At 41.0% G+C, this 13,422-nt stretch overlaps 1 protein-coding gene across 6 annotated transcripts in view; it reads right to left on the reverse strand.

Moving 5' to 3' along the window:
* The window catches only part of TBK1 (TANK binding kinase 1), a 29,421-nt gene extending 20,649 nt beyond the window's left edge, over positions 1-8,772 (reverse strand). For 4 of the 6 annotated variants that reach the window (XR_008822392.1, XR_008822391.1, XR_008822393.1 and 1 more), the window contains exons 1-5: positions 8,664-8,772; positions 4,416-4,536; positions 2,478-2,618; positions 1,547-1,676; positions 787-968 (exon numbers count right to left, since the gene is read on the reverse strand). Coding sequence is in view for 3 of the 6 variants with exons in the window: in XM_056342086.1 (XP_056198061.1) it covers positions 787-968; positions 1,547-1,676; positions 2,478-2,618; positions 4,416-4,502 (540 nt within the window). In the remaining 3 variants the exon portion in view is untranslated. Of the gene's footprint in view, positions 1-786; positions 969-1,546; positions 1,677-2,477; positions 2,619-4,415; positions 4,537-6,589; positions 6,697-7,536; positions 7,960-8,663 lie in introns of those variants that run through there. The other 2 variants (XM_056342088.1, XM_056342089.1) reach the window with 2 other exon arrangements.
* Between the last annotated feature and the right edge of the window lie 4,650 nt (positions 8,773-13,422).

The raw sequence follows: 13,422 nt of genomic DNA on the forward strand, positions 1-13,422 counted from the left end.
AAAAAACAAAAAAAGTAGTTAGAAGTGTTTTATGAACAATACAAAGAACAAAACCCCAATCTATCATTTCACAGCAAGATCGTTTGTCATTCTAAACTTTCATCTCTTTAATCAAAATGCAAAGTTAGCTTAATTTCCCTAAGTTATTCTGACAGAATATCACAAAAGTGTTCCTAGGTATGACAGCCACTTTACTAAAGGTTTGCCAAAAGTATTTTGTAATTTAGCTGAAGACTACTGGAATAAAACACCACTAAAGAAGAGGAGAAAGCTGGTATTCCTCCAGATCATTTTAAAACAACAGAAACCAAATTAGAAAAAGATCCACCACAGAGGAGAGTATCAACTACGACATTACATGTGGGAAAACATGGCAGGAATAAAATTATGCCTAAGTTGCTTGTACTGATGCTTCTCCACCTGCCTCTCTATGGTTAACTAAGAAGTCAAGTGAACTCCACATAACATGATACAAGTAGCTCAAACACAAACTGACAATTATCTACAGAGATAAAGGCAAAGACATTCATAACTAAAATATTGTTGTTGTTTCTTTCACAAAAGGCAATAGGGGAAGTTGGACCTGAAAATTATTTAAAGGCTACTGTGCTCAGATCAGCAAAAGAATGGCATGACCCAAGGTAAAGAAGGTGGAAAGCTATAAACCAATTACAATACAAATGTTTAAATACTAATGCACAATAGTCTGACCTTCACCTACTCAATCACCAAGGGCCCTGGGCTTCAAATATTTCTTCAAAAGATAGTGAAATCATATGGGCTTACTAAATACTCTTCTGTGCCGTAGAGAGAAACAAATTGTTCATCATCTTCAAGTTCTCTTGCAGCACCAAAGTCTGTAAGTTTGTAAACAGACTGACCATCTTCACCTATAACACGCATTATATTGCCTGGCTTGATGTCACGGTGCACTATTCCATTCTCCCGGAGATGATTCATCCCAGCCACTTCAATAAAAAAACCCCAAGAATACAGAATTTAGGTATACATCTTGACACAGACTGCACAAATATTGAATCGTAACTGAGGCTAGGAAGCTGTATGCGTTTACTTTCTCATTGGGAAATGGGAATGAGAAGGGACACTCAATTAACAAAAAGACCAGGACCAGAGACTTTTCTAAGCATTTTTGCAGGGTTGGTTTTTTTTCAGACAGTGAAATTACGACATTTCTTGCTCTCAGCAACATCTTTCCAATAAAGTAATGGAGGAAAATTTTGTAACAGGCAGACACAGGTAAACCTCATTAATTTTCTAATTTATTCTTCTGAGATTAATTATCACAATACAAATAATCTTGATACAAATGAATAAAAAAGAATTATAACAATGCTTTAAACAGAAATGGCTTCTTAATGCAGCTATCTATACCAATATAGACATAAATAAAATATGTGACTCAATATGACCACATTGTTCAATTAATTGACAGTCACTCAGGTTCCTCATCTCTTGCTGTTACAAGATAAACAAGTATGAGTTCATTTCAGTCAACAAATTAGTCTAAAGAGCAAAGCCTACATACCCACATCTCTCAAAACAATTAAGAACTCAGACTCTGGCAGACCAAAGGCATTAGACGGCTCCTCTAAAACTGTATATAGACTCCCACATGGACAAAATTCCATAACTAGTACTTTGTGTCTAGTTGTTGTCTGGAAAAAAAAATTAAAAAACATAAGTCTGTGACCATTGTGAAAACAATGTCAAAAGCTGCATATAACAGGATCTTACTTTAAATAAAAAGAAAAATAAAATCTGTAGCTAGATCATAAATCCCATTTGGATAATCTTATTCAAAAGAAGTGCATGTGAACTTTTATATTGTTTCATGTATTCTAACTTGGAGAGGGGGGAAAAACTAAGAAAGCCTCAAGTTCTAGGCACTTAAGAAGGTTGACAGCAGTATTGATGAGTGGACAAATGAGAAACTACAGCACAGAAGAGCAGAAGGAAGCGACTGCCCTCCTCTCCTATTAACTAATCTCAGCATCTGGGTAATTTCAACTGATCAGTCTCAGTTTCAGCACAACTACTGCAATTCATACATTAACAGACAGTTCTACATGTCCTATGTCGTTATTTTAGCTGGTTGCAAAGCAAAAGCATAAAATTGTCAGAATTATTGAAACACCTCCAACTATCAGTATGTATTAAATGTTCATATATAGATAGCTTAAAAAACCTAATTCAAGATAAAGCTTAGGACAGTGGATTCTCCACATGGCTTTGAAGAATCATAGCCTCTGCCTAAACAGTGAAAGCAAGCATATTCTTTCAACAACAACAAAGAAAGAAAACCAAAAAGCAGTGATAATTGGGTCACAGCATTTGTACCATATATGTTACCATTCCTTAAAAATGTAACTTTATCCTCTATAGTTATGGATAAAGGAAAAGACAGTTACTGTGGTTACCACCATGCATCTCAGATCACAACTAGAACGATCCATTACCTCTTCTTCAATGGCAAACAACTTGACAATATTCTTATGATTTAGTTTCTTCAATACTTCAAACTCTCGCATCTGAACATCCACAGGACGAAGGAAACTTATACTGTTAAATACTTTGACAGCATACAAATCCCCAGTTTTCTGTTAAAAACAAACAAATTACTAATCAAACAGAAGCAAAAGATTGTAAGTGTACACATACGCATTATCCAAGCATTCTGAGATCTTCTGTTTTGCATACGAGCATATGCAGAGTAGAAATAGTTCAAAATAGTATTTTGTGTTAAAGTGGAAATAAAGATTCTAGTAGAAAAATTAAAATTACATATATATTGGTTTAGTATGATATAGACTAGAAGCAAACAGACTAGCAGAATGGAAACTCAGTGTTAGTCCACAAAATCTTAAGTGCCTTAGAAAACAGAATAGTTAGCATAAGAAGGGCTACACATTTAAGAATGACCCATAAATGTAGCTGAAAAATAATTTTTCAGCAAGAGGTAAGCCACTTACACAAATCAATGAGACATGCACATATTACAGTTGAGAATCTTGGCTTGTTGAAGTTAAGAGACAACTTTTGGAAGATGAGCATTGCTCTCTTTTTCTTTCTTGTACTGTTTACACTGATAAAACAGTATTTTGTTTTTTCAAAGAAGGCAGTGTTAAGCATTACATACAACTCATGTTTGAAGCAACTCAAATCCACATCATAAGTGACAGAAGCACAGTCACAAGCTTAATCAGAGACTGAAGTTCTCGAGTGGGACTAAGCCACAACATGCTCAGGCACCCACAGTGCCAGCTGAGAGTGCAATTCCTGTCCCTCTCAGGGAAAAGTACCTCCTTGCACCCACTATAGGAATCAGCTTACATTAGCAGTCATGTGTGAGAGATTCTTGCTAAGGACAAAGCCTTCCTGAGCTTAGACTAGGTGTGTTGTACATCACACCTAACATGCACTACTGATGCCCAGGCAAAAGTTTTCTCCTGTTGACAATGAGCTGCAGGTCACATCCTCAGACTAGTGAGGGTGATAGGTGCAACCATGAAACCATATGCTTTACAGGGGAAACATTCTGTGTTGAAATTAACTCACCCAGAAAAGCACATTAACTGCTAAATTATCACTTAGGTGTTGCTTCACAGTATAACACTGCAGCTTATATATCACTTCATATGGATTTCACACAGACTGTCATTACTGGAAGAGAACATTACTTTCACAACGAGGCTTATCTTCATTTTGTGAGACATACAGTGAAATTCATAGAAATAGAATGACCTACACAAGTAAAGATCATTTTAATCCCTCACTCAAGTTACAACATACACATCAGTGTATCATTTACACAGCAAAACTGCTCCAAGATGTACTATTTTGTACTGATTACTCAAGGTATGTCACCAAGAAGATGTCCTAGACATATATGAAGCACTGACTTATGGACAAAAATAAATAGCAACTTCATCCTATACGATAGTACGTTAAGAATATTTCACTTATGGTACAAAATCATAAAAATCACAAAAAAAATGGTTTTTAAAAGAACAGGGAAGAACTATCAAAAGAGAATTTAACAAAGACAAAAATGACATATCATGTAATAAAAACTGGTAAGGCTTTTGTTCTTAAATTCTTAAGCAAGGAGGTTTTTTTCTCATAAAACTGAAGAATGAATGAACGAAGAATTAATAACAGTTAATATTTTACAAGGACAAATAATACAATATTAACAATGAATCCTCAGAAATAACTGTATAGAACTCTAAGTCACTGAATGAATATTAAAAATTAAAAACTATGTGTGAATAGTTACAAAGATTTTTTTTTTTTTTTGCTAAATCTCAAACAGTTTTTCACTGATTTCATGACATTACTCACATATGAAAAATTTCACTTTTACAGGTTACTCAGATTTGTAATTCATGACAAACCTTATGTCGTCCCCGGAAAACATTTGCAGTAGCTCCCTGCCCCAGAATGTCAGACAACAGCCACAGGTAATTTGAAGTGCTCTGCATCCTTGCTCTTTGATTAGACAGCTTTCTTTTTCACCTTCAAAACAAAAGGTTAAATACACTGAATTTAGTAAAAAACATGAAAGGAACTTATTTTAATTAGAAGGAAAAAACCAACCAAACAAACTCCAACCAAGCTCCAGAGACATACAAAAATAACTAAGAACAACCAAGTAGAGGAACACAAGGTGAAACAAGAAACAGAAGCAAGCTAAACAATCAAAACTAATGCCACAGACACAACACGCTCTGCATTTGAGGTCTTCACTCCACAAACTGTTTGAAAAAAATCAACTGGAAAAGTGAAAGCTTTATAATCCCTTTTCTGCTGTAAACAGGTGTTTAAATGATACAGTAACAAAAACTGTAGGAAAGAGTAAAAAATACGTGCACAAGGTCTTCTGAAAATAAGCAAGACTTGTAATAAAATTCCATTATTCAGTATGTATGCCAAAGAACAGACATCAGAGATTATGGCAGATATGTATACAGATCTTTTAGATCACTTTGGCTCTGAAAGTTACACTTCCGTACAACTGTAAAGGAACTGGACTAACTACTTACAAAAAGCTGTTTTACACACGCTTGATAAAAGTCACAATTAAGAGAAGTATTTTCAGCTACCTGCTAGAACCACCAATTAGCACTGGAAGAAATTAAAGGACATTTCTCTCATTTCTAAAAATTCTCATTTCATATGTCACGTTATTTCTAGCGAGACAGCCTGGCTTCACCACCCTTCCTGAAATGTAAACTGTCAGATATTCAGGTCTTCACAGATTCAGAAGAGAAAATAAATGTTTGACTAAAATAGTGAAAAAAATCATTAGGAATGCCAGAATTTCCTCCCTTACCAAAACAGCAGGAGCTGCAGGTGAATGCTCTTACCCTTTTGCTTTAATTAAAGCACTGAGTTTGCCATTAAATCTAGCAAAAGGCTCTAAGATCATAGATGTAGCTTCCTGGATCTAAAGAACCTTAAGAGCAAAAGAGCAACTGGGCCAGGGGAAGGTCCTACAGCAGCAGCCTTTCCTCACAGCCTGGCAGGGGACCCTGCATCTGCCTTTGTTAACTGACAAGAAATGGCTAACTGATATTCAAAAGAAGAAAAAAGTTCTTCCTGTAACTACTGGAAGAAAAGGTATGACAGAATTTCCTATGCACATTTATTACAAGAAGGTGGTTCGAACTTTTTGATGGCACCACCAGAAGCCCCACAGCATGCACTGCAGGGAAGTGGAAGAAGCCACACACCAGCCATCGCAGCACCTTTTGCCCATCCAGCAGCCCGCTGAAGCACCTGCCTTTGTTCCCAACTGTGCCCGTGCCATGCAGCAAAGATACAGAAATTTTCTCATGACTTTGAACACACTTCTCTACGCACAGCGACTGTGGATTTCATGTTTTCATTTAGCTATTTGTTCATGTAAGATGTGGAGTTCCCTGCAAAGCTGTTCCAAAACATCCAGGTAATGACATGCAGCATACTGAATGCAATGACACAATGCAAAGACCTGACATTGAATTCAGAGTCATGCAGCAACACCATTTTAAAAATCTAAATAAAGTTCTTAATGCCTAGAGAAGGGAAGAAAGGTTTTATCTCAAATCTGAACCAGAACAACCAACACCACACCCCAAACCCTTACAATTCTCAGTTAACTCTGGTAAGACAATCTGCAGTAGTAGAATAAGGTAATTTCTCCCAGCTGGCACTTACTGTAGATGCCAGAGAGCTATCTATGATGCAGACACAGAAGGTAAGGAAGAGGGTCTACAAAGAAATAATGCATAGCCCACTCTGTAAACTATTTGTAAAATCTATGAATTAAATAACTCCTCATAATCAAAACTCTCCTTGTAATAAGCCAGCTGGCACATTACCAGTAAACATGTATTTTGTCATTTATTTCGAAGTAACACTTGACTAATACCAAGATGCAGAAATATAATCAATCCTTTCCAAGCAGACAGAAAGTGCACAGAAGCAAATGAAGTTTCTTTGCCAGTATCTATTTGTGTACTAAAAATTCTAGCAGCCTATTAGAGACTGAATTATTACATTGCCCAAAGTGACAAAGATGAGATACCTCATGTATGAGACCAGTTCTCTTCCTTTACCTCCTTACTTTTCTAATTAAATTTGCATGAAGGTCAATGGGTGAAAACAAAAGGACAAGTCAGCTTGACAGATGAGCTTGAATATCATTCAATGGATAAAAAAAAAAACCAAAAAAGCAAGTCACTAACAGGTTCTCAAGGTCTGGTTTTTTTCACTCATGAAACTACAGATACAGTTACGCCAGCATTAATCCCAGGGTACATATCCAGCACCAAACTCAGTGTTACACTATTACATTATTTTTGTCAAAATAATATTTTTATAATAATAACAAAGTCTACATTCTTTTGGCAGTCTTCACTTTTAAGGCATAATGTCTCATTCAGCTTTAATTATAATCAGCTTATAATAAGCTTCAAATTATAATAATTTGATTCAATAACTTATGTTAGACTTGCTTTAATACCTTTCCTTTCTTAGTCTGATTCAGAACTGATCCTTGCTAAACACTCAGCATGCTGAGTTTTCTTAAATTTCAAAATCAATTCACTGTTTCATACTTCAAAAAAATAAATCTCTAACTGTACGATTGGTCCTGTTGCTAGATTTAATGCTGAAATTTCTAATTCTTCACATCTCATTTACGATCATTAAGTCTGATACCAGAGGAGTCAGAAGTTCCTTACATACATCTAAAGGTATCTTTCCTACCAGCACTTTGATTTATTTTCCCCCATGACTCATTAGCATTTCAAGGGTTTGGGGGCTGCTTTTGGGTTTGGTTTTGGGTTTTTTGTTTTGTTTTTTAATATTTTTCTCCTTCTGGTGATGCTACTCCTTCTTTATTTGTCAGCAGGGGGAATTGTAACAGAAAAAGACCGCATCACTGATACGTTTTTTTTTTTTTTAAACTCCCAAAGCTTTGAAGCAGGAGTACTGACTGCTTCCAATTATTATGATGAGGTTTGCTGTTACCTCAGACACGCGGGATAAGCGCACCAAGCAGGTACTTCCCCTGTTAACAGCTGCAATGTACAAGTGCACCAAGCAAGTAGGGACAGATGATGAAGTTAAAGCAAAGGTTCCTTCTGTCTACAGGGAAGATCCTATATGCCACCAGAGCTGACAGGCAAGGTGCTGAGGTTCTGAATAAATATTAATGTCAGTATTATAGAGTCTGCTAAATATGAAGGTTTTATACTTCCCTGTATGCCCTCTCTTAACACCTAGAAAAGAAGTTTCTTCCCCTGAAGTTCTGCTTCCTTCACCTCGCCTGAACTCCTTCCAGGAGTTCCCAGTCCAACAGCTGGTATCTGAATTATGGAATTACCCTGCCCTGGGCCGCACACGGTGCTGCTAGAACCCACTCGAGGCAGCACATGCCCCCAAAGGCCCTACCCCCGCGCGGCGCATCACCGCGGCTCCAGGTGTCCCCGCCCGTCACGGGTGCGCAGGGCTCGGGCTCGGCCTCCGCCGGGGCCCGCAGCGGCGGGGAGGCTGCGAAGGGCCGCGGGCTCGCCTGGGCCAGCCCGGCCCGCTCTCGGGAGCGCGGGGCACGGAGGGCACAGCGCCGGGGGCCACCTCCACGGCAGGACGTCCCTCCCGAGGGAAAAGTTTAACAACTTCTACAACCACGGAGGTGATGCCACGGCGCCACTGCCTAAGGAAACCTTTACACGAACCACTGACCCCCCCCTTCCCAATTACAAATTCTGACAATATTCGCGCGGATAAAAGTCACGGAGAGCGGGGCAAGGGACGAGCCCCAGGCACGGCACCGAGGCCGCAGGCCGGCCACCACCTCGCCCCTCACGGGCGGGGGCCGCTCCGCGGGGCGGCCTGCACGGCCGGGCGCGCCGCTGCCTCCGGGGGCGCCGCCGCCGCCGCCGCCCGCGCCCCTCCTCGGGAGCCGGCACCTCACGGGAAGGCCCCGCCGCCGCCCCGGCAAACCGAAACCACCTCGCCCCGGCGGCGGCGCGGAGGGAGCCGCTTTTTCTCCCTGCCACCGCGGCGGCCAGAAGCGGCTCCCTCCGCGCCGCCGCCGCCCCACCTCAGCTCGGCCTGACGCGGCGCCCCCCGCCCTGCCCACCGGCCCCACGCACCGAGCCGCCTCTCGCCCTGCCTGCCCAGCGCCCCGGCCGCTTCCGGCTTCCTGCAGCGGCGCCGGGGAGGCGGGGCGGCACAGGCACCGCCTCGGCGCCCCGCACCTCCCGGCCGCCCCGAGCCCTTCCCCGCCCCGAGGTGGCCGGCGGGGCGCTGGGTGGCGGCAGCCGGCTGGAAGGGCCGCGCGTCCCCCGCCCGCTCTGGGGAGGGTGAGGGAGCGGCGGCCGCGGCCCCTGAGGTAGGAGGACCGCTGAACAGGGAAACATCGGGGGAGCGTCGAAAAAATGGAAGTAGGATGTTCCTTAAAAATGGTCATTCCGGGTCTTTTAGCCGGTGCGATGTTCAAAACGAGCTCAGAGCGGTTCCGGTGAGGATTTCCGTGGTGATTTGCTGCTACGTGACCGGTTCAGCGCCGGTGTCGTTTCTTGCCGCCCCTCCTGAGGCAGGGCCGCCGCGCTGCCCCTGCCTGCCGCCAGCAACGGCACCTCACCTCCCTGGCCGCTTCTTCGGGGGTACCCGGGAGACACGTTGCTCTTTCACCCTTTTTAAACCTCACGGAGCACTGGTATTTTTCATACTTACCTGCTCCCGCTAATTTTTAGTATTGTGTTATTTATTTGCTTCTTCAAGCGAAGTTCCTTGCCCGTTGGTTTTGTTTCTGTCCGTTCAGTAATGTTGCTGTTCGAATAAACGGGCTGTAGAGTTTGTACGAGGAAAAATACTGATAGCTTTTTTAAATATGATAATTTATATATAATGTAATTTAGACATAATTATAGTGGGAAAATAGTCAAAAGAATTCCACCCACCTACCCCCCCCCCCCCACTATCCTTTTTTCTTTGATCCTCTTCGTTTCCTGTTTAGAAAAACCATCTTCCCCAATCTTAGAAGCCTAGTCTCTCGAGGGACTGACACAAAAGATCGTAACCTTTTGCTTGCAGGCTTTTCTTGTTGTTACTACATTACCTTTCTTCAGCTTTTTCACAAGTCCAGACTTCCACTGATGTGCTTATTACAGGGCACTAATCTTGTTCAAAAATTCTGCTTAGTGAAACTGTTAAATTGACTTGGATACATTTTGTGCTGTTAATATAAATGCTTAATTTATGTTACTCATTTGTTGGCATCTGAGCTTTGTTTTGCAATGCTTCTGCATTAGACAGGGAACAGTTCCCCACATTGCGTTCTGTCCTTGCACCTTTCAAAACACTGTAGCACTCCTCAGAACTTACATGGCTTATTTCTGCTTACCCTTTCCTCTGTATCCAGCTTTGCAAGCAATTTTTTTTTTTCCATCAGGTGGATATCCATGAGTCAGCTTTGTCTTCTTCAGAAATAGTCATCAGATCATTCATATGGATTTTAACAAAAGCCCTCTCAAAAACAGGGAACCACCAGTGAACTCTTCTTTGTCTCTTGAAGGTATTTGCTTCCCCTTCTGAATAGAACCAAGCTGTTGGCTCAGTATGTTGATGCTTTCTGGAACTGGCCGCCTTAAATAAACAGGTCTCATTCAGGCTGGACAGGACTTCAGGAGATTTCTGGTCCAACCACCTGCTCAAAGCAGGGTATTGACCACAGACCAGATAGCCCAAGGACTTTTTTCACTTGAGACCTAGGAGTCTCTCTGTTCCAATGCCACCCTGCCCCTAGGTCTGGCTGCTGACTACTGTTCTCACCGCAGTTACCAGCTCTTTCATATGGTTCACAATTCAATTGCCCATTTTTTTATGCAGGGAGGATCTTCTCTAGCATTTAAATGTTTCACAGTATGAATCACAGGAAAACAGCATTCCTTGAATCTGCAGTAGCGCTTGTCTCACCCCATGATGATAATTCTGGCTGGAAAAACTGTCTCCCACAAACAGTGAGTAGCTTTGTAAATAGCTTTGAATTTATTTTTTAATAGCTTTGAAGTTTTTGAAAGTAATTATTTTGCAAGATTAGCTTTCCACCATGAATTGTCTTGTTATGGAATCAGACAAGTGCCAGTGCTGACAGGAGAGGGGAAAAGGGCAGATTGGCGCTCTGAGCAGCAAATAGCTGCTAAAATGTCTTACCTGCATTGATAAGCCATCCCCTGAGAAAAAAAAATAAAAAATGTCTCTGACCTCAGGTGGCATGAAATTCATTGCCTCCACTTCACAGATGAGCTTGCAGGCTGCAAAGCTCATTTGTCTTCAGCAAGTACAGGAGTTTGTAAATAAAAGATACTATCTCTATGGAAAGGGTGTTTTCTGTCTTAAAGACTTGCAGCTTTGTTTCCCACTTAAACACGCTTCACAGAAAGAACTTCTGCTGTGCACACAAATTACTACCATGAGGATGTTTCATGCATCTTCGGTCCAGACAGGGGCATTTTGACCAAAGCAGGTTCACAGCAATGGTCATACAGGAAAGCTGCAGGGGTTGTTTTTGTTGCAGCCTTTAAATCAGAAGATCATCCATTGTCTGAAGAAGGAAAACCTAATCTCTCAAGTGGAGTGTTCTCATCTATTGGGCTTTTTCCTCCTCTCTACCCCATAAGAAGTAGCTTTCATAATATGTTCATGGCATTTAAACACTGCCTGGAGAGTCTAGTTAACACTCTGCATATATGTTGCATCACCAGATTTCTCTTTGGAGATAAGTACACTTTTCCAGTCCACATTTAAAAAAAAAAAAAAAAAAAGCACAAAGCAGGAACCCAGCTCTTCAAAGTGAAACTGTAGAAACTGACCAATTATTACCTTTCTCAACCTTGATTCTTTGCAAAGGTATTTCCTAGGCACTGCATACCCACCACAGAACAACTGCAATACAACAGCTGCAGACCTGAGGTCTCTGCACTGCAGATGGAAATTGCAGAACAAAAAACCTGCTAGGTAGCCAGAATCAGTGTTTACATGTTTATCTAAAAATACAGAAACCAATCCACACACCCTGGTTTACAGCTCACACCTTGCATTATCCCTGACAGTATACCTATGCTGATGGAACAGTCAAAACACAGGAAAGTAAACAATCCTTTCTGAATTCTTCAGGCTGAACAAAATTAGTTTCTCCAAAGTTCCAGACTACTTAACCATCCACCCTACAATGTACTCTTTCATTGATGGATAGAAGGGTACAAGTTTAGAATACAGCCAGTCCAACAGCTGCCATGCACAGCTCGCTCCTACGCTCTGCACATTCTGCATTCTCACCTGACACCGCCGCAGCAGGCACCATGCTTTGAGGGGGAAAGTGTTTCTGTCACTTCAGCTTCCTGAATGGCTCATTATGGGGTTAGATGAACACCAGATTTAGCACACAGAGAAATGGTGGGGATGAGGAAGAAGTGCAGTCTCTTTTGGCAGTGGCCAGTTTAAAGACTTTTCTCACGAGGGTGTAATGTGATAAAAGTTAAATCATGCTCTGTTAGGCAAATGACACAGTCAATTACACTAACAGAATTAGTAACTGCAGGCTTTTTTCCCCTGCTTTTTACACAATACTAAAAGAAACAGTATTATCCTTACTTCAGAAGAGAAAGTTTAAATCACGTATGAAAAATAAAAGTGACTCCATTACAATGACAGTGTAATTCAAAACAAAAAAACCACTCTGCTGAAGACAGAAGAGCCCTACCTTATCGTACACTTCATAATCTGCCTACTGAAAGCTCTTCCCTCCATATAGTAAAGCTGCCATAACTGCAGGGGAAGGAGACCAAGGCAAACACACAGAAATGACTGACAGCAAACACAGCAACAGCTGCAGTGGCTGGAGGTACAGCACCTTGAGCTGTGGGGTGGGGGCAGCTGCAGAAGACCCACAGAATATGAGAAGCATCAAGTCAAACATGGAAGGCATCTCGTGCTACAGGAGAAAACAAAACAGCTATTGGACCCAGGGGACCTCTAGCATTGGTATGGCAGGAAAAGGAGGAAAATGGGACAGACTAGGAAGTATAAAAAACACAAGCACTTACATCTGTCATAAAGCAAATCAAGTAACAAGAAACTTTTGATTAGATGTACAAAAATCAGGAACAAAAAAATATCTTATAAAGTGATACTATCATACTGAAGAGTAGTAAAGGTAAGCCCTCTGCCTTTCTTCCCTCAGCGAAAAGGGAGGGAATTGCAGAAAGCATCCTCAAAATGCCACCATGCTCCACTGCTGGCTGTTGCTTCTGATCCACCTCCTCGCTTACTTTCCATTTAAACTGGAAGAACCACCTAGTACCACAAAGCCTAGAAAAACAGACATCAGTTCTTGATGAAAGTATATTAAATCCCATGCATGGGAAGACTCATAGCTCCCCCTTGTCCCCATGAAATAGCTATGAAAACTAATGTCATAGAATTAAAAACAACAAAGAAACAAACTGACCAACCAATACATTTTAGGACAGAAGTAACAACACCCTGCTAAAACCTTTGTATAGACCATCGACCTTACTAAAATACTGCGGTGAATGCCGTTCTTTCTGCCAGCATCTTCCACATGCAAGACTGCAATACCATTTTTTATCCAAGCATAAGAAAAATTGCCAGGTTCTTCCCAAATGTAACAGCCAGAAGGTCAAAGAATGCTGTAGCTTCTAAAAAGTCAAGCAAAATGATTCAAAGAGACTTAACATTTCACTGGATAAAGTTTTATTTTTTTATAAAAGAAGATAGAACCAGATGCTACTTTTAAATGAAATCATTTATTAAACCAATCTGTTTTATAGGAGGTATATATATATTTTATCATTAAGACAACTTCAATAAAATGACTATCTACAAGAA

The sequence above is a fragment of the Falco biarmicus genome, chromosome 5 (assembly GCF_023638135.1).
Source record: "Falco biarmicus isolate bFalBia1 chromosome 5, bFalBia1.pri, whole genome shotgun sequence".
NCBI lineage: Eukaryota > Metazoa > Chordata > Aves > Falconiformes > Falconidae > Falco > Falco biarmicus.